This window comes from Manis pentadactyla, chromosome 13, assembly GCF_030020395.1.
Source record: "Manis pentadactyla isolate mManPen7 chromosome 13, mManPen7.hap1, whole genome shotgun sequence".
In the NCBI taxonomy this organism is placed as follows: Eukaryota; Metazoa; Chordata; class Mammalia; order Pholidota; family Manidae; genus Manis; species Manis pentadactyla.
In genome coordinates, this window is record NC_080031.1 from 95,803,438 (window position 1) to 95,824,710 (window position 21,273).

Sequence of the window (21,273 nt, forward strand, 5' to 3'; positions counted from 1 at the left end):
AAGCCAGGAGCTATACTTCAGGGATTCATCCATTCGATATGCTTTCCCTTTACTTGCAATCTTCTTCCTTACTTTCTTTCTTCCTAGTGGGAGATAAATTTTCATACAAAATCCAGACAACTAAAGATTATCTTTCTTAAAGCTCAAGCAACTTTGTAGGGAGAACATTTGATTCCTTCCACTTAAATGTATACTGAGCTTTAGAAAAAGAAAAATCAGAAAGATCTTCAAATGGAAGTGGTGGCAAGCGAAAGTTAAGCTTTGAAAGATGAGATTCTGATAGCTATGGGTAAAGTAAAGGGCACTTAGCTGGAGACCTGCGCTCTCAGTTCTTCCCTGGTGGAAATAACTTCCTATCCCTGTTCAACTGTCATAATAAGAGCCTAGACAACTTACCTAATTTCTTAATTTATCTTGGATCAGAATACTGATTATAGGATTAGCCAACTTTTAAGTAAATTAAGATCTCATGTGGCTTGGAATATCTGGTATCACATATGCACAGTGACTCGGTTTCTCTCCTCCTCCTCCAGCTAGTTCCAGGTTAAACGCAGCATTGCCATGACAAGTTACAGGGCTGTAGTCCTCCAAGTTACAGGAGATTTTGCTTAATTCCAGCAGCAGCTGTGTTTAAACAGTTGTAAAATAAACAAATCACAGCCACGTCACTCAGGGATCTGTAACTTAAAAGCAATGCCTTCGTGAACCTTTGGAAAAATATAAAAATTGTAAAGCAATGCTTACCTTGTGTACTGAATGTAGATTTGTGAAGGCAAGCTGCGGTATGGGTCATTAGGAATACATTCATTCATTTCATCATGCATCTCCCAGGTATATTTGGTCTTCATCCAGTTCCTAAAGACACTGCAGCCTTAAAGGTGAAATGGGTGTCTGGTCATGTTAATGAGACTTTGGACCCCACCCAAGAGTAGGGGCTGGTGGTTGAAATCAGCCAATGGCCAACTGAGTCAATCATGACTAAGCAATGAAGTCTACACAAAAACCCCTGAGAGGAGCTCATGGCTCTCTTGGACCCTGCTTCTCTGCAGGAGAGAGCTTCTATGCTTGGGGAACCAGAACTCTTCCATGTGCCACCAAGCCAGGCCCCAAGCTCCATGAGGATAGCAGCTCCTTTATTTGGGACCTTGTCCTATGCATCTCTTCATCTGGCTGTTAACTTGTATCCTTTACAGTATCCTTTGTTAAACAGGTAAATGTGTTTTCCTGAGTTCTGTGAGCCACTCTAGCAAATTAATAGAACCTAAAGGGGAGGTCGTGGGAACCTCCAATCTGTAGCCGGTAGGCCAGAAGCACAGGTTAATTGCCTGGGGCTTGTGACCTGCATCTGGAGCTGGGAGTGAAGGGCAGTCTTGTAGGCAGGAGCCCTTAACCTGGGGAATCTGGGTGTTCAAGAATTGTTTGATGCTGTGTGTGTGTGTGTGTGTGTGTGTGCAAAGACCCCCTCCCTGCCACACACACATTGAATCAGGTTTGGGAACCTGAAAGGAGTTACACTACTGTTACTGCTGCACAACACCATTACTGTATATAATAATATTGTTGTGTATAAGTAAATGGAAACAATCACACAAGCTAATAAAATATAGCAGCACTTCAAGAAGTAACTTGCTTCTACAATGTAAGAATTATCAGAATCTGAGCAGGCATATCCTTGTTAATCCATGAGGGTGTTAGGGAGAAAGTAATAAGCTAACATTCAGAAGGGGTTTGTTTGGTTTATGTTCAATCGCAAGTGACATGGACAGTCAATGAAAAGTTGAGAAGCCAAAAGATTGTCACAGAGGGGTCTTCACCACAACAGCACCACAATGGAGGCAGTTATTATTTCCAACTTACCCAAGGTCATGTAAGCACTAAGAGACAGAGATGAAGACTCCAGCCTCGCAGTATGACTTTATGCCACATTAGTTTAGTAATAGCTGGGAATTGATAAGGTAGGCAGGCTTGAGTTTTACAGAGCAATCTGGCTACTATGGATAATGGGAAAGGGCTACTCACTTTCCCTGGATAAGACAAGAGCCTGCACAACTATTGACAGATGTATTAAAGAAAAAGCATAAAACAGAGAGAGAAAAGGGTAGGAAGAGTGCCACAGCCAACTTGAAGAGCCTAACACCGTGCCTGTTATTTATCTGGGTACACAATGTCCACAAGTGGTGTATTTTTACTTGGATGAGCTGTCAGATTGCTATTAAACATGAGAGTTTAAGATTTATCAGGATTTTTTGTTTGTTGACGAGAGCCATAGTCTGCAGAAAGTCAGGAAAACAAAAAATGTACTATATTATCTGTCCACTCAATCTTACTTATTCAAAGAGATCCCAGTATCCTTTAGGTATGAGTAGTGATGTTACTTAGCCCTGTAATTCTAACAGTTCTTGGGGGTTATACTGATTGAGAGCTGACAGTGATAGGCTCCTATTTCCTAGAGACTTTCCTAACCAAACATATGGTAACAATCCTGGACTTTCAGTAAGATCTGTGTTTCTGATAGCATTGCTGGGGATATACTTGGGGTGGTTAAGCTTTTTGCAAGAGTTGACCATTACAGGAGGAATAAGCAGATGAGACACTCCCAGACAGGACTGAACTCTGCTGCCTTCCCCACTAAACCCAGGACAAATGGAAAATAAGCTTACTTCCTGAGATTAAAGGAAATAAAGGATCCAGCAGGAGGCACAGAGCTGGCAGACTTTTCCTGAAAAGTCCACAGAGTAAACATTTTAGGCCTTTTGGTCAGATACAGTGTGTGTGTATCTTTTAACAATCCTTAAAAAAATGTACAAACCATTTTTTAACTCCCAGGTGCAAAATCAGGCTGTGGGCTGGGCTGGGTTTCACTCAAGCAAGGGCTATAGTTTGCTATCTGTCATAGACAAATGGGAATTCATGTGAGACAGCATATGAGACTTCATGAAGATATATTTAGCACAAGAGTTGACATAAAGGCAAACTACTGTTAAATAATCTGAGCCAGCCTAGCTCACAATAAACGTGAAGAGAACACAGTAAGACTACATGTGAATACAGATGATACTAAATGGTAAAGGAAGAAAAAAGAGGAGATAAGTATTTTTAAATTTGTGAGCCATCTCAAACCTTCAAGAAAATTTCATTCTGCTATAGGGGAGAGCCAGAGAAAAATGGCTGTGAGGTTGTGTATGCCTGAGTACACCATTAAGGAACTGAAGCACTGGCCCCGGAGAACCGTATCAATGGCAATTAGAAGAGAGAAGACTCTATCAAAACCCTACTGCTATGTCAGCAGCTTTCCATGAGCTAGGACACGAAACACCTGCAAGTATTTTCCAGCAAAACAACTGTACATAAATCTAACTCATTTAATATTAAGTGAAGAGACACATTTAAACACACAAAAGCAAACCACTTACTACCTACTATGTAATTTACTTTTTATTGAAAGTTATCTTGCATTCATGATGGATGACTTCTGGGTTTTGCCACACATTTTAATGTTAAAGGTTTATTTTTTACATGCAAGTAGTGTGAACAGTTTTCCCTACATGAGATCAGATTATAAAAAGATGACATACCACATGGGCTGTGTCTTTTTTAACTGAAAAGCTAATAAACTGTCTAGTTTTATTTCCCCCAAGCCATAAACTGAGTAGTAGCTGAGTCTCTAGCCAACATATTCAAAGCTGAGGATTAAAAATGCAAAAACAAGTTCTTAGATTCACTTAAGGGGGCCTGCTATGTATGTACAGGCTAACTGCTATCAGTGGTACTCCCTGACTCCAGGAAGCTGGAAGACATCCTAATAACCCCACTCAGAACATTTACTTCAGTAACCTTTTTCCAGTTTCCAACTCATGAATAAAGATAATACGTTGTTAATTCTACTTCAGAAAACTTTTTCCAAGTTGTTTTATTTACAATGCCAACTTTTAAAAGGTCATTAAACTAAAGTTAACTGGACAATAAACTAGGCAAAAATTGCTTTACAAAAAGAAGGAAAGCCCAAAAAATGCTGCTTCCTATAGAGAACCCACAGTTCAGTTTTATTCAGAAAAAAAAAAAAAGGAAAAAGAAAACCTTTTCATCATACCAGGAGAAACTCAGCCATGGGGCCATAGGTTTGGAGTCTGTGCTCAAACTACACATGCAGTGAGGACAACTTCTGCTAATACAACTGATTTCCTGCGCGTTTGTCTACTGTTTGCCTAATATTAACAATTATAAACAGAGCAGTGCAACTAGTATCTGGAACAATCCTTACAGTGTTACAGTGTCAAGCATAACATTTCACTTCTCTTCACACCACTGGTTCTCTTTGCGCACCTAGAAGAGAAAGTTATAAGTACTATGAGTAGCCTTTCCTAAGACTACCACCCAGTGATTCATCGATTGCCTGTAAGATGGGGTCAGAAAGGGACAGATGGGAAACTGGAAAAACACCAGGTTCAGAGTATGCTTCCTGGTTACGATTCTTGGCCTCCCACGTTTTTATTCTGCCCTGCTGAGATCATCAAAAAAAAAAGGTAAGGGCAATGGGCAATTACAGCTTCAGTCACCAGAGCTGATAAAGCAAATTCAAATAGTTCATTCACATTACTTCAGTTTGTAGCTGTGTCAATAAAATCATTCTCATCTATTCGTTAATTTCCTCCCCATTCACTAAGTCGCTTTGAAGGATGCTAGCATACAACCATGCATAGGGCCTGATTGTCTGAAATTAAGTTATTTATGGCAGACATGTAAGGTCCCAGATATCAAAACTAGTTCACTGCTAAGGAATAAATATCAAAGAGCACCACTAGTTGAAAACTAATTGCTCTTATGCTTATAAAAGAGTAGTACCATCTAAATGGTTAGACTCATAGGCAGACTCTAAATAAAAATATTTTTAGGACACAGAAGTACCTAGTATTCTAAAGTACGGTCAGGATTCTTTGATACAGTCACAACTCTTTTCCTGGCATGTTATGAGTTTTAGTCTCTTTTAAAAAGAATGCAATCAAGGACAAGCTGTGGGCTACCTACCTGGGCTTCCTCTTCTTCAGTGAAGTCATTTTTGATATTGAAGGTCTTGCGAATCTCCTCAGGAGTTTTCCCCTTGATCATGTTGGCAACGGTCTTGCATGTAACATCAAGCAAACCTTTGATGTCTAAGTAGTTTGCAGCCTATAAAGTGATTTATTATTAGAGTGAACTTCATGTTCTAAAATAAATTGAAAGATGACTGAAATCCCTATCTAAGTTTAAAATGCTAGTTAATTTTAAGAAATTAAATGAAAAAATAAATCAAATTGTTGAAATATTTTTCTTGTCCCCTTCTTCGTCACACCTCTATAATACTGAGCTGCCTTAAGCAAACTACACTATCTCAAATGTTTAAGAATGCCCACTACTGGCAGAGGGGTATGTACGTGTGCAAGTGCCATATCAAATCTGTACTAAAATATTTAAAGAATGCAACCACAAAGTTGTTAGAGCATTGTATTTTACTTATCTTCTGAAAGAATCAGCATTTAGTTTCTTTTGATTTTCTCTTTTTCTGTTTTCTATTTATTGATTTCTCCTCTTCAACATTCCCTTTCTTTAGGTTTAACTTCATCTTTCATTAACTTTTTAAGGTCAAACCTTAGATCATAGATTTGAAACTTCTTTTCCAATGTAGGTGTTCAAGACTTATCAATTTCCCCTCTAAATACTACTTTAGCTGCATCTCACAGATTTTCATGTGTTGTGTTCTAGTTCCATTCAGGTCAAAATACTTTGTTGTTGTTTTTTCTTTTTTGACTCATGGGTTAGTAAGAAGTGTGTTATTTAGTTTTCAAATACCTGCAGATTTTCCAGCTGTTACTGATTTATGATTAATTCCATTGTGATCGGAAAACACACACGGTGTACATGAACTGAATCCTTTCAAGTTTGAGACTTGTTTTACGGCCCAGAATATGTCTTTCTTGGTAGTGTATGCTTGAAAAGAATATGTATTTTGCTGTCATTAGATGTAATGATCTTTAAATGCCAATTAGGACAAAATGGTATATAGTGTTATTCAAGTCTTCGATAGCCTTACAGATTCTCTACTTGTTTTATCAATTATTTAGAGACATTTATTGAAATCTCTGTGGATTTGTCTGTTTATCCTCTGAGTTTTATTTGTTTTATTTCACTTTTTAGAGGCTCAGCTTTTAGGTACAAATGTTTAGGATTATTTCCTCTTTTTAAAAAACAGTCTTTTTATTGAAGTATAGTTGATATACAATATTCTATTGGTTTCAAGTGTACAACATAGTAATTCAACAGCTATTTACATAATTAAATGCTCACAGCCCAGGAAGTGTAGTTACTGTCAACAAAGATAGTACAATATTGTTGACTATTATTATTTCCTTTTAACAATGAACTGATCCTTTTATCACTAGGCAATGACCCTCTTTAATTGTTAATATTCTTTGCTCTGAAATTTACTTTAATTAAGTCACTCTAGTTTTTCAATTGTAAGCACAATTTATCTTTTTCTACCCTTTAAACCTACTGTCTTTATAGTTAAATTGAGTTTTCATACATAGAATAGCTGAGTCTTATATTTTTTCTATCCAATGTGACAATCTCCACCCTTTGTGTTTAGACCATTTACATTCAATGTGATTATTAGTACATGGATTTACATATAGCATTGCATTTGAGTTCAGGGTGTTAAAATTCAGTATCAGTGAATTTAACAAGTTTAACTCTGTAAAAAGTACTGAAGGCTCTGGACTAGAGAAATCTTATATACATTAAAAACATACCAGAATAAGTTCAAAAAGTGTTCCCTGGTCAACTTTCAGGAATTCTTGGTCCCAAACAGGGATATCATCTGTTCGCTTTTCTTTGTTCTCATCATCCTCAGGAGGAGGAGGGTCATCCTTGTGATGGGTGCACCACTGAATGACCTACAAGAACAAAAGTTCATTCCTCTGTAGCATTTTATCACTACGTCCTCATTCCACTGCTGGGGCAGTTATTCCTACAATTGGCTAAGAAACATCTACTAGTTGACTTGAATAACAAAGTTAATAGCCAAACGTAAAAAGCAAAAATGAAGCTTGAGGAATCTTCACAAGGATTTACAACAGGATAGAAGATCTTAGATAATAGTGAACCATCAGACAGATTACTATACTTGACCGTATTAAAAAGCTTCTGTGCAAAAAGACAGGACAATGACTGGGAAAAAAAAATGCAACATGTACAACTGACAATGAATTACCCTATAGAATATAAAATCTTAAAGATCACTACAAAGAAATGAGCTAAAGATATGAATAGGCTACTCACAAAAGAAATCTGGAGAACTGCTTAGCCTCATTAGATGCAAAATTAATGCTACAGTCATATAATACTTTAGACTGCAAAAAAAAATCATTTTGATGCAGATCACTGGCAATAATGTGAGGACAACATGAACTCTTTCACTGGTGTGTAAATTGGTATACCCCTTTGAAAAATAATCTAGCACTATCTAGTGAAGCTGAATATGTACATACATTATCACCAAGCAATTCTAAATAACCCAGACATGTTCATGAGACTATCTGGTTATAAAAACAAAGAAGGAAAAGCCTAAATGTTTCCTCAGTAGGGGAATGAACACATTACAAAGTTTCAGGAAGTTGATTAGCTAGACTATGTACCGAAGACCAAAATCAACACTAACAGTGCTAAGTTGTAGAATCTAGGCTTTCAGTCAATGGGTGTTTGCTGTGTAGTTCAATTTCTCTGTATGCTTATACTATAATGTTGGGGGAATAAATGAGAGAAAGTGGCAAAGCTGAGAAATTATACCGCCAGGATGCAAAAAAACTATTTTTAGGAAATAAAAGCCAAGCGTCAGCGACTTTAGTGAAACAATAGTTTTAAAGAAAGAAACAGCAATTAATATGCATAGGTGTATAAAAACCCTTTGAAAGGACAGGGAAGAAATTAGTGATTGTTACTTATGGGGTTTCTGGTCAGATGAGAGATAGGATGGAAGATTTTACTGTATACCTTTACCATTAATCAGTTGAAGAAAACTTACAAGCAGCCCGTATCCCGCAGCCCATTAACTCTGACCTTCTCTGCTCCTTCCTTGCTTGTTCACTGTGCTGTAGACACCACACACGTTTCATCCCTAACTTTCCTCAAATGGTAGGGCATGTTTTTTGTCTTAAGGTCACTGCATGGGATTCTCTTCCCTCACATATTCTCCTCTGTTTAAAGATCATCTTCTCCGTAAGGCATTTCCTAACCATCTTTATTTTTAAAGTAGTTAACTATCCACCTACCAACCCACTTGTACTCTATAGTTTTTCCATTTGATGTATTTCTTATATGGTATGTTTCCCCCACATCTTTAGACTGTAAATAGCAGAGACTGCTGTTTACTGCTGCACCTTCAGCACCTAAAAAATGCCAAGCCTTTGAATGAATGCAAGCCAAAGTCCTTTTAGAAGCATTTACATACTATAAAATAGAATGTTAATTGCAAGACAATACCCAGAAGCCAGAAAAGAGTTCTAACTAGACAAAATATAAAGCTTCTAAACTATAAAATAGTATGAACTGACATAAGACAAGTGGCAGAAACTCTAAAGAATTCCTATAAAAAGCCCATTAGACTATAAAACGGATGAACCTTGAAAATATTATGCTAAGAGAAATAAGCCAGACACAAAAAGGATAAATACTGTATGCCATTTATATGATGCCATATATATGCACATAGAGTCAAATTCATTAAGACAGAAAACAAAATGGGCTACAAGGGGCTAGAGGGAAGGGAGAATGGGGTAAATTAAACCCATTATTGTTTAATGGGTACAGAGTTTTCAGTTTGGGATGACAAAAGTTCTAGAGAGAGTGGGGATGGTTGCACAATGTAAATGTACTAAATGCCACTGAACTGTACAATTTAAAAAGTTAAAATGGTAAATTTTGTTGTATTTTATGACAATTTTTTTTTTAAAGCAAAAGACAATGCAGAAAATATAAAAAGTCAGTAACACATGCAAAAAATGTTCAGGCTTAGAGAATCACTTTTTGACCCAGTCTGGGGCAATTAAAAAGACTGCTAATAGCAGATCATGGTAAGAGTATGGAAAAATATGCAGTGTAGTAGCATCTCATGCCAGGGTCAAGAGAAAGCATAAGATGAAATCATATCTGGTCAATGACCTCTGAAAATCCTCTAGATAGGGGCCAACTGGATCTGACCATTCCCATCTCTAGGACTAACCAGCTTTCCCCTCAATGTGGAAATTGGCTGCTGTCTCTTCAGATGAATACCTGGCTCTGTTAAGGAGCTGTGCCCTGAAACACTAAAATCCTACTCAATATAGAGAGCCATTTATGCTCAGACACAAGGTAAAGTGATTAACTAAAAACAAAACAAGCACACCTCTTATTCTCAAGCTCCCTTTGGGGCACACCCCAAATTCTATGCACAAACAATACAAAAAATTTTCCCTTCTGCTAAGAATATACTATTATATTTCAGTAATTTAAACGTTAATGGAAAAAGACTAGACAACTCAAATAGTCACACAGCCTGGTTAAATCAACTACAACAAATATTTAGAGTCATAATCATACTATGTTAAGTTGTGTTGTAAAGGAAGCTGTCTTCAATATAGAAAGATCACCAGAATATTGTTAAATAAAAAAAAGATAGGTGCATACACAAGTGTATACTTATTTACTACCTTACCTTTTTTAATATTGCTGCATTAACATTTGGTAGAGGAACTGGGTCATCATCTCCTTCATCATCCATTCCCAAATCTAAGAAAACCAGAAGAGAGTTGCCATTATTTCCTAACACCACTGTAACATTTACACCAACCAGGCTGTGACTCAAACAAATAACTTGCAAGACACTGTCTAAGCCCGTAAAGAGTACTTTATTAAGAATAGTTCTCTTAAGAGCATTTAAAATTGGTAGTAACTAAACGGTCTGTGAACCACCCAAAACTATATAAAATGTGTGAGTAGACAAATACAGAAATATATAAAGAGAGTTCTCAATTAGGAAAGAACGTGATTTAGTAAGTGGGACTGAGACAATTGGACAGCCATTTGGAAAAAAATTAAAGCCAGATCCTTATCCTTAGTCTTTATACCAAACTGTCTACATGGACTGCGCATTTAGAAAAATAAAATGTAAAGTACTATAAATAACAGAATCTCAATCTATTAAAATCTGAAGCCCAAACATGTACATATACACATGCAACAGATCATGCAGCCACTGACAAAAATAAAGCAGGCAGCTCCATATATACTGGTATGGTTTTCAAGTTTTTAAAAGCCAGGTATAAAAAGATAAAACAATCTGAACAAATGAAAATATAAGTATATATGCATATTAAAATATCTCCAAAAGGACACATAAGGAATTGACAACAATATTATGTCTAGGGAAGTTAACAAGAACATGGGTTAAGGGACTTAGTTTCAGTACAAACCCTTTCACCACATACGTATTACCTATAATTTTGAATCTATAGTTTTCTCTGGTAAAAAAGGCCTAACTTTCAGATTCTCAAAGTGGTTGGTGAACTCCAAAGAAAAAACTTATAAAATCCTTATGTTCCTTAAAGATTCTAAATAAGAATATTTTTTCAAATCACATGGGTCTGTCCTTCAGTAAAGAGCTACCAAAGAAAGCTACTTAGAGGGCAGTAAGTACCAAGACTGGGGGGTCAAAAGTTACTACAGTACTATATTGGTTGTAGCAGTTATCAGTTATGCTAACATGGTCAGCAATGAACACAGGAGGATGAGAGGAATTGTTGCAATTTTAGATAGAGTGGCTCAGGATGCCTCACAGAGATGACGACATTTTAAGAAAATCCTAAAGGAAAGAACACCTAAGCAGAGGAAATAGCAAATGCAAAGGCCTTCTGATAGGAGTATCAGAAACACTATGGAATCTATAGTGTCGTGTCACTAGAGCAGAGTGAGCAAGGGTAAAAAGAACAGTCAAGAGCAGTAACAGGGCCTGGTAGTAATAGGGCTTTGTGCATTTTGGCCACTGTATAGGGAAGAGAGAGCACAGAGTTGGGGGGAAAGAGGGAAACCAATTACGGGATTGGCAATCATCCAGTTACAAAATGGTGGCTTGTAAAGGTTTATAGCTATGAAAGAACTGGTCCAATTCTGTTACGCCTTTTGAAGATGGAGGCAACGGGATTTGCCAAAAGATGGGAGTAGAATGTGAAAGGAGTGAAGGAACACTAAGGTTTAGGACATGGGGAGCTACATCGATAGAGCTGCCACTGGAGTTGCCATTAATTGATACGAGGAAGGGGACTAAACTTGGAAGGCAGGGAATCAAGAATTCTTATTTCGTAAGTTTGAGATACCTATTATATATGCAAGGATAGACCAAGAGGTTAAATATCCAAGTCTAAAAATCGAAAGGAGAGATCAGAACTCTAAGTTTGGGAATTAGTATATAGATGGTTTCTAACACTATTATGAATAGATGAGATGACCAGGGGAACAAAAGAGTGTAGACAGAGTGAAGAGGTCCAGTAATTAAGGCAAGCTCTGAGGAACTACAGGCTTTAAACACGAGGAGACAGAAGGCTGTGAGTGAAGTATTAACAGCAGGTATCCTGGTAGCCAAATGTAGAACAGCATGGTTAACTGTCAAATGCTGTCAATAGGTCTAGAAAAAATAAATAGATGATGCACTTGGTAACATGGAAATCACTGAGATTAACAAGCAATTTCAGTGGAATGGGAAAGTTAAGAGTAGATTCAAAAAGTATATGGGTGGATTCTCCTATATGTTTTCCGTGTGGATGAACTCACTCACTTGCCCTCCCCTCCCTTCCACCAATGCCTTTCCCTGATCCCACTGCAGCCTAGAGTAACACTATGAAATGACACTATCTCAATTTGGACGAAGCCTCTTATGCTTTCCCTGAACTAGTATGAAATATTTTTAATCAGAGAGGAAGTTACACTACGTAAAACACCTGTGTTTTGGGGAATTAGGATATTAAAGGAAACAAATACAGAAGACCAGCTTGTTTAGATCCAAACAGTATTTGGAAGAAGACTATAAAGTCACCTTAAAACTAAGGTCCTTCTGGTTGTAAAGGATCACTTCTCTAGCATTTAAACTAAGGATCTGCAATATTTTTTGCTTTTAGACTGAATGCACAACTAGCAACAGTCACTCCTTTAAGCTATTTAGTTTCAAGGACTTCTGAAAGACACCTGTATCCTGACACCACACCCTGTACCTGAAAAAAAAAAATCAGTCAATCCATATATATGCCAAGATTTTCACTTCTGATTGTCCTGTGATTACAAGGTTTCATTTTTGATTTTCTAAGTCATAAAAAAACTCATAACCAGAGATTCTCAGATGGAAAATAAGGAAAGCAGTAAGTTGCTGAACTCTAAATAGACTCCAGTCCTCAAAAGGCTAGAATTCTATACAAACTATTGGTACTTAAGATAAAGCCATTCACTTTGATGCCCAAAGGCAATGAAAGGAAATAAATCACAAAACTATTGCCATCTATCAGTCTACTTGCTTCACTGATCAAAGCTGGCATGGAAAACCTTCAAGAGGCCCTGTATTCTTACACTGGCAAATGCTTTTTTGAAGCAGCACAGGACAGATTAGTGTGCCAGGCACCAACTAAGAAGAAATAAAGAACACTTTCATTGCCAAAGCAAGTATTCAGGCATCGATTTTGGTATCAGTTTCTACATCTTCTAGATAAACCTTACTCACCTGCCTGTAGAGACACATGGATTGCTTTCACACTCTATTAGTGACCATACATAGTTCTTCATTCAACAGGTACTTGATGAACAGTGACTGTGGAATGTACCAAGGGGTTTACAACTTAATAGAAATGATCTGTGTATGTAAGTTACCAGGGTACAGGAAGGACTGAAAGCGACACGTGATTGGTATCAATTACCAAAAAGAATTATATGTTCAGATTTTATCAGCAAACAGAAGCCACGTGCTTAGAAAACAGCAGACACATGCTCCACAATTCAGCTTCTGTCTCTATGACACCTATTATTTTTTGGAAGTTCTCTAACTTACAAAATGTGAAATCCTCAATGGCTTGTCTACAGTGTAAGAATCTGACAATCACTCTGGTCACCTCAAAATGCCTTCCTCAAATCTTCCTCTGCTAATCCTCCTCCTCCAACTTCTACACTCTTAACATTGCCCTTCCCGCCCCAATATGGCTGCCTACCAACCTCACTTACTCCTATACTCCCATAACTCATCGGATCAAGTAAGTCTATTTACCTCCAGCAGTCTATAACTCAAGAGACCAAGGTCCACATACTCAATTGCTTAAGATGTTCTGAAGCAATCTCAAACATCCATACTATGTTCAAGCTCAAAGTCATTTTCTTTTTCTTTCCATTCCTCTGAAACCATTTTTCAGCTCTACCAACTACAGTATCACTAACTCATCCTGCCCCATAGACCCCCAACTAAAAATCTCAATTTTACTTTTCTCCAACATATCCCATCTACTTTACCTCAGAATCATCTCCCAAAACATCCTAATTTTACTACATGTGAAATATCACCTCACTGCAGTAATACACACTGCAATTTCTCCACAAGCATGAAGAGTAACATCAGCCAAGATATTCCCATAACACCACCTGGCACACAATTTTATTAATGAATTAGTTATACCATGTGACAGTTTGTCTTGTTTGGTGTCTGTCTCCCTTCCTAGTTTATAAATCCTTTAAGGGCAAAGACCATTTCGTACTTAGCTTCTTTTCACCAGCATATAGCTAGTGCTCGGCGTGTAACTCTTCTCTTTGCTTATGTGTGTATAAGCTACAGATCTTCCCTACATAAAAACCTTTGTTATCTGACTACTGAAAAACATTCTTATTACTACTAAGTTTTTATTTTTTTACCAATTCTTGAAACTGCCTTGTATGTCTCCATTTATTAATGTCCAGCAACCCACTGGTAATACTGAGATCCACATTAACTAGTAAAAGTTTCAAACTTTTTCAGGACTGGTTTTCTTGCCTTACTTTTTTGATGTGCTACATATAATGCTTTGCAGTAGTTTCAGAGGAATAACAAAATAGACATAAGGGAAAAGCTGGTTAAAGAAAAAAATCTCAGTTTACAATCTACTCAGCTTACTCCCTTCTGCTGCAATAAGGTGCTCTATTTACCTACCACACAGAAAGGTATCTCTTTTCCAAAGGCTTTTATTTTTTGCCACTAGATATACTCAAAACAGAAATGGGCCATTGACTGAGGCTCAGAAATCATTTCAGTATTAGCTTATTGTCTTATCTATTTAATAAGGCAAAAACCTCATGGATTGAGACAGAGCAGAAAGGATGACCTGTATAAGAAAAATGTAGTTAGAACTTTAAACTCTACCCCCACTTCATACTCTTGAGCATTTTATGACAGATTGTTACTTATATGAATCCAGTGTTCAAAGGTTATCTCAAATTACGTATTTCTTCCCCTTTTCCCTAACCCAGGTTTTCTAATAAAACTTACCTTCCAACATGGTCTTGATAGTCACAGACTGTTTGGCAATTTCAACATCAACTTCAAATATCTCTCCATCAGAACTCTGCAACTTAATTGAAGGCATCTGAAAAAAAAGGTATTATCCTGAATTTGAAGTTTAAGAGAGATTAGTTTTATATGACATTTCAACAACTACAGTCTGTTAGAAGCCCTCTAACTTATTCACTATAAGATTTTAAGGACTTATAATATAAAACCCTGTAAAACACTGTAAGTGGTTGTCACAGGCTAGCATACAAGTGTTTCCATCAAATTTTTTCAAAGTATAACTCCTAGGAACAGCAGCTTTTAAGGCCTGCCCTACTGAACTCATTACTGGTATTAATTTTAGGGTTGAATTCTGTACTTTTGATGTGCAAAATGTATCTAAAATTGACTTATTACTCTTTGCCTGCCTTTCTGCTCTCAGTGAATACTAACTACTCCATTTGAATAGTTAACTGCCACAATTAACCACCTGCAAACCTGAGGGAGGTCAGTAAAAATAAACTACCAAATAAGAGTAATTTTCACATAGTGTGATTTACAGTGAAAAATCCAAAGAGGAGATCAGGATATACTTATGTTTCACAAATGTAAGACCATACACAAGAGAATAAAAGATACAAAGATAAGCAGATGTCGATATAACTCCCTAAACCAAAAAATAAGGACTCTGAAATTTAAGTTCCTCATCTTCCTTTACTATCCAGGTGTCCACGTTTGAGATCTGCCAAAATCCTATTAACTTCTGCAAAAATGTATTAACTCAGATCAATTATGAGTCAATAAGAAAAAGAAACCTCTTACATAAAAGTTAATTAAGCAATTAAATTCAAAGACTTGAGTTGTGGCGGAAAACAAACAAACAAAAACCTCTTTAAAATTAAAATTTCTAAGCCAGCCAATTTCTTCCCATCTTCAGATTCTTGGGAAAAAGGGTGCGAGGGAGGGGATAAGGGCAGCAATACTACCTAACTGTAAAGATTAATTCGATACCTCTTCAAATTTCAAGTATATATATTTCAAGGCCCCATGCTTCTGAGGTATTCATAGTCCTGCGATGCCAACGTTCATTTGCAAGTGTACAATACGGCATTTGAAACATTCAATGCACCTATTTTAGGTTCAAAGACTTAAGACCCATTAAATCAGTTAAAATACTCATTCAGCTTTTCCCAGACAACTGTCTCCATCCCCCAAACAGAGCTGTTAGAGAACAGAAAAATTAAAGCTATGTTTTAAAACCAGACATTGAAATATCCTGCTCTCACTCATCCACCATTGGAATCAGATTTCACTTTTCAGTTCAAATATGTCTGCTTCTCCATGTTGCTTAGTACTTGCCAATAATGCAGTTGTCCTGTTCAATGGAGAAAGGCCCAGAGCAGAGGCCCTTCGCTATGACAAGGAACTAAAAGTTCATATCCCCAAAAGAAATATTTTAAGGTGAGCCCAATTTTTAATTACTGAAATTAACATTACAGAATCACAGGTCTGGCAATGCAGCTGATAAGATTACTTTTAAGCAAGACGAACATTTCATTTCTTTCAAGTAACTCTGGATAAATAGCGAGATCTGCCTAGTCACAGTTAACTTCATGTATTAGGTTACTCTTAAGGGATCTTGTTAAGTAACAGAGAGGCTAATCGGTTACTCTGTAATTCGATGCACTTTGTAATTGTAAACAATACTCAAAGAGAACTCTTTTATTCGTGTTATAGAGCTGGAATTCAGAGCAAAGTTTACAGATAATAACGGATGAAATTTTGATTTGACATGCTTTAAAGGCCAATTCTTCAATTCCTTAGGCTCCAGTACTTGGAAATTAAATCACCCTCCATGCCTGGCATGAAGTGGGTTCCAACATCAGAAAGAAAAATCTGTTTCGAAGTGAGCCGAAAAATCTAACACTTCTTTTAGAAGGCAGAGTAGAGAAGTCTGCATTGCTCTGTAACACAGAGACATTCTATTGTGACGCTTTGATGAAAATTTCATGACCCCAAACCCCAGGCCTTAAGTCTCCATTAAAAAGTGAACCAAGCAAGTCAACGTCCTATCCCTGTAAAACTTAACTCGATGTGTCTGGCTTTTAAAGTTAGAGCTCTTAAAAGTCACACCATAATGACGACGGGATCTGGGATCTGCTATTACAACAGTTGTTTCGGCAACTCCAGGCTGTGCCAAAATAATGAATAAATATTCAGAAGAAGCAGGCGGCTATCTGCAAAGATTCAGCCCCAGCAGTTGGCGGGGGCCGGTGACTAGTGACGCCAGACACCAAGAGAACGGAAGGGACCCAAGAACTCAGCGCTCCCAGACTACCACCGCCACGCTCCCTTTGGACAGCAAAACAAACAAGGACACACGCTCACGACAGCGTGATCTCCATTAAAGGGACCTCCATTAAAAGCCCCACCGCCACCCATGCCCTGGGTCTCCAGAACCGACAGGCTCAACGCCAAGGGAGGCCCCGGGCCGCAACCTGGTCCTTGCAGCTGAGCTTCGCGCCGGCTAACGCCTGCCGGGTGCAGAGAAGGCCCAATCCCGGGCCTAGCTTACACCGTGAGCCGCCCGGCGACGCCCACCCGGCGTCGGGAGGACTCGCGGCCAGAAAAGGCCGAGGCGAGCCGAGAGGAAGGGTGGGAGAATGGGGTCCGCCAGAACCTCCGAGTCAACGGAGCCCACAACGGGTCCACCGGGCCTGAGGGAAGGCCAGGCCCAGTTGACTCCCGCCTCCGGGAGGCCAAAGCCGCAACGGTGCGGCCACCAAGCTTGCTATCAGCAGCACCACCGCCCCTTCCTGCTCGGTCGGCCGCTACTCACGGTGTTCTGTCTCAAGGAAACGGCGGGCCAGAGGCTGACCAGAGCTGGGCAGCGTCTGCAAGTCCAAGATGAAGGAAGAGGACGAGGCCACCACAGCGGCGCAGCGCGGCGCGGCGTCAGCCTTTATAGGAGAGGACGCAGTCGGTGAGGACCCCGAGGCCTAGTGACGTCACGGAGCCGGCCGGCCTGGCCACCGAGATCGCCTGACGGCAGGCGGAGGACGAGAGCGAGGCGGGCCCAGGGCGCCGGCAGGGCGGTGCAGGGCAGAGCGGGTCGGGTCGGGGATGATTTTTAACCCCACCCTCCACAGCGCGGCTCGCTCTCCTCAAAGCGGGAACGGGGACTGCACGGGGTACTCTGCAGCCTGCAAGGGTCCTTCAGGCAGGGGCTGTCCTAAGCCATAGTAAAGACCCCAGCTCTTGAAAACCCTCGAAGTTACCAGTTCGTGTATGTGTGTATTTCATGACGGCAAAACGGGGGTCTCAGAGAAAGAATGACCGATGGACTTAGCAGTCTTAATGTGTGAGGGAACAGGTTGCGAACGGTTTAGTGGCGGGGTAAGGATTTGAACCTTACTCCACAGTTTGGCGCTCTTAACTCTTTGTTGTTGATTTGTGAAGAGGCCTCCAAACCAAAAATAACGATTGTGGCAGGGAAGTCTAGAGAGGAGGCCTTCTGGCAGTGAATATCCACTCATTGAGCAAATTTATTTTCAGCCCCTTTGTGTCAGGCACAGAACTGGGGATTCAGCAGTGAACCCGTCGGCCACGGTCCGTCCTGTGTGGGATGCTCCCTGAAGGCCATCGGATGAAACTAACTATAGAGGAAAGGGCTTAGTCTGGAAATCCATCCCCCCTCCAGTCGGGGACTTTGCCCGGCTTTACCCTGCTGTGCTTGGGGAACATTGCCGCCATCCCTAGGAGAATTAAGGCGCCTGGCTCACCTAACCAACAGGCACGTGATGGTATTCCTGACGCCAGGGAGACAAAAAACACTTCCACAGAGGGCCTCCTAAAGAAATTAGAGGCCTACAGCTCTTTGGGATGGGACTGGCAGGGAGGGCAAGCAGTGACTTCGGTTACCTGGTCTTTGTCTGCAAGCTGTGGTGTCCAGTGTCTGCCAGGTGCCACACCTGATGACAGGAAGATGAAAGGACCTACAGCTCTTACTTTTTTTCCACAACACAGCCTTGCCCTCAGTAGCTTGAGTCTCAGGGCTCCTAGGCAAGGCCTTGGAGACCCTTTTCCTCCCCTGCCCATGGTATACAAGGCGGCACCTTCTAAACTTGTAACACTTCTCAAGCAGGACTGGGCAGTGCCAGATTTCACGTCTAGCCTGATGACCCAGCAGAGTGCCTTGCCTAACGGTGTGTATGTTTTTCCAAATATGTACAGGGACCCCCAGTATTAGAATGCCAAGTGATACTTGTTTTTAAAGTGCAGATTTCATTTACTCATATACACTATTATATGCATTGATTATCTGAAGAAAGATACTGCAAGAAATTGTTTGCCTCAGGGGAGGGGAACTAAGTGACTGAGGGGCAGGTTTTGGGGTGTTACTTCACTTTGTACCCTTTTTGGTCTTTTGGATTTTGACCTATATGAACGTATTACATATTCAAATTTTTTTACCTCAGAAAATAAATTGGTGACAGGTCAAGAAATATGCAGATTCCTGAGTCCACTCTTGATCTTATGAATCAGACTCCCTTGGGGCAGGTTTTTCTGCCTTGTAGGCAAGTTCTCTAAGTGATTCTTAAGCCCAGGGTTAAGTTGAGAAACCTCTTTAGTAGGGACTCAATGATTCCTTTAGCTCCACACTTTCCCGAGTAAGCCCTCCCCTCCTTGAAACCCTCCACTCAGGAGGGACAAGACAGTTGCAGGACTGTGGGGTGCAGGCTGGGGACCACTCATCCCCACACCTTTATCCGTATTCACCAGCCCAGGTCAGAATGAACTGGCCTCCACAGAGTCCCCTTGGTGTGTGGGGGTGTGAGGGGACGGGTTCCTCTGGCTGCAGAGCTGGCCCTGTGACAACTGAGGTCTCGTCTTTCAGTCACTCCACACTCTATTGAATCAAAACTCCTTGTTCTAAAGAGGAAGGAAACCAAAGAGAAGGGATTTTTCCAGTGTCAGCCACTGCAGCGCAGGGCTGAGGCTGCAGCCCTAGCTATGCTTCTGCCACAGTCTCTCAAATCTTGGCCCAATCCCTCTAATGCCAGGAATATTTCCAATTTACAACTGTTACCAGCATACTCCCTCCAGGAAAACTAAAGGCCTCTGATTCAAGCTGTCCAGGTGAGAAAATCTGCTTTTTATAGTGAATTAATTTCCAGAGATGATCTCTCTTTGTTGATAGTTTCATTGCAATAAAGGAGTATTCCTATGAGGACCAGCCCTCTCAGTACACCTAAAATGGGTCTCTGCTGCTCAGAATTCAGTTCATACTCTTTCTCAGGTGCCTTCCCATGGGTGTGTATTCTATTTAGATATGTGCCCATAGAACAGCATGTAAGCTAAGAAGTCATCCAGTCCCCGTGGCCAGAGATCTCCAGGCTGCCCTCTGCTGCTGTGTCAACAGTCTCGGGCTTCCTTCCCTGATAAGAGTGGTAAGCACAGTGATTCTACTATGTGATCTTGGGAACATTATTTCACCTGTGGAAACCTCACCTTCCTCTGCTTAACCCCTCCTTTTTGCCAAACTCTAAGCCTCCCACCTAAAATGAGACAAGCTTACTACTGCAGAGGACAGAGTGTGAATACAAAGAAAGAAAGAGTCAAATTCTTGGATCTTGCTTTGCAAAATGGACTCAAAACTCAAAGCTTTATAGCATAAGAAGTTTTTTTTGGAATACTGAAAGTTCAAGAGGCTACAGGACTCAAATCTTAAATTTTATACCAGCAACAGTGGATGGGAAGAAGAAGGTATGATGATACCAGAGCCAGTTTTCCAACAGACTGGGGTGGGGAAAAAACTGAGGCAAAGAGACCATTGCAGCTAGCTACTGAAGTGCGTCTCTGAGAAGCGACTGTTTCCCATTCCCCCCACACCATCCCCTCTACCCAGGGATAAGGAGAGATTAAGGCCCCAAAAAGGTTTCAGACCTCTGAGAGAATCTGTGCCTTAGTATGTGAGGAATGTCTAGTCTTCCATGATGAGAGAGTATGAGAGCAATCAAGTAGAAATGGCAGCTGGGTGTGCCTAGGCAGGTGGGCCTAGAAGCATCTCAGGCTTATGCCTAATATGTGAGAGCCCCAAGGAGCATCAAAATATACCTGCCTGGAACCACACCACACTACAAGCCAGACAGAAAGGCAGCCCCACCCACTGCATGCCACAGCTGGGGCTCCTGCACTGGAAAGGAAAGAGTCTTGAACTTCTGGGCACTAGAGGGCACCTCCTTCATAAAGCTATTACTCCACAGGAAGAAACATGGAAACTGACAAATTGAGGAGGCAGAGGAATATGTTCCAAATAAAACTACATCAGAAAAAGGGCTGAAAGAAGGCAAATAGTGAATCTTATTACACTGATGAACAGTGACTGCATTATGGGTATGGGTGGTGGGGACTTGATAATATGGGTAAATGTAGTAACCACATTGTTTTTTCATGTGAAACCTTCATAAGAGTGTATATCAGTAATACCTTAATCAAAAAAAATTTTTTAAGGGCTGAATGAAACAGAAATCACCAATCTTCTTGATAAAGATTTCAAAATAAAAATCATAACTATGCTCACAGAGCTTACAGAAAAATATTCAGAATCTCAGGGAGAACTTCAAGAAAGAGATAGAAACTATGAAAAAATACAGTATCTGAAATGAAACAAACAATGGAGGGATTTAATAGCAGATTATCACAGGTTGAAGAAGTTG

The 21,273-nt window shown here is 39.9% G+C and overlaps 1 protein-coding gene and 1 long non-coding RNA gene across 2 annotated transcripts in view; both read right to left on the bottom strand.

The window, feature by feature from the left end:
- Positions 1-1,398, bottom strand: part of LOC130680413 (uncharacterized) — a 59,392-nt gene extending 57,994 nt beyond the window's left edge. The window contains exon 1 of the long non-coding RNA XR_008993411.1: positions 745-1,398. This is a non-coding gene — a long non-coding RNA (uncharacterized LOC130680413). The remainder of the gene's footprint in view (positions 1-744) is intronic.
- Positions 1,399-3,422: 2,024 nt separating this feature from the next.
- Positions 3,423-17,550, bottom strand: SKP1 (S-phase kinase associated protein 1). The gene is made up of 6 exons (XM_036898451.2): positions 17,394-17,550; positions 14,555-14,651; positions 9,725-9,798; positions 6,786-6,929; positions 5,026-5,166; positions 3,423-4,323 (listed from the first exon to the last, which is right to left on the bottom strand). Exons 2-6 carry the CDS (start codon positions 14,649-14,651, stop codon positions 4,288-4,290), a joined length of 492 nt encoding a protein of 163 aa, XP_036754346.1. The 5' UTR covers positions 17,394-17,550; the 3' UTR covers positions 3,423-4,287.
- Between the last annotated feature and the right edge of the window lie 3,723 nt (positions 17,551-21,273).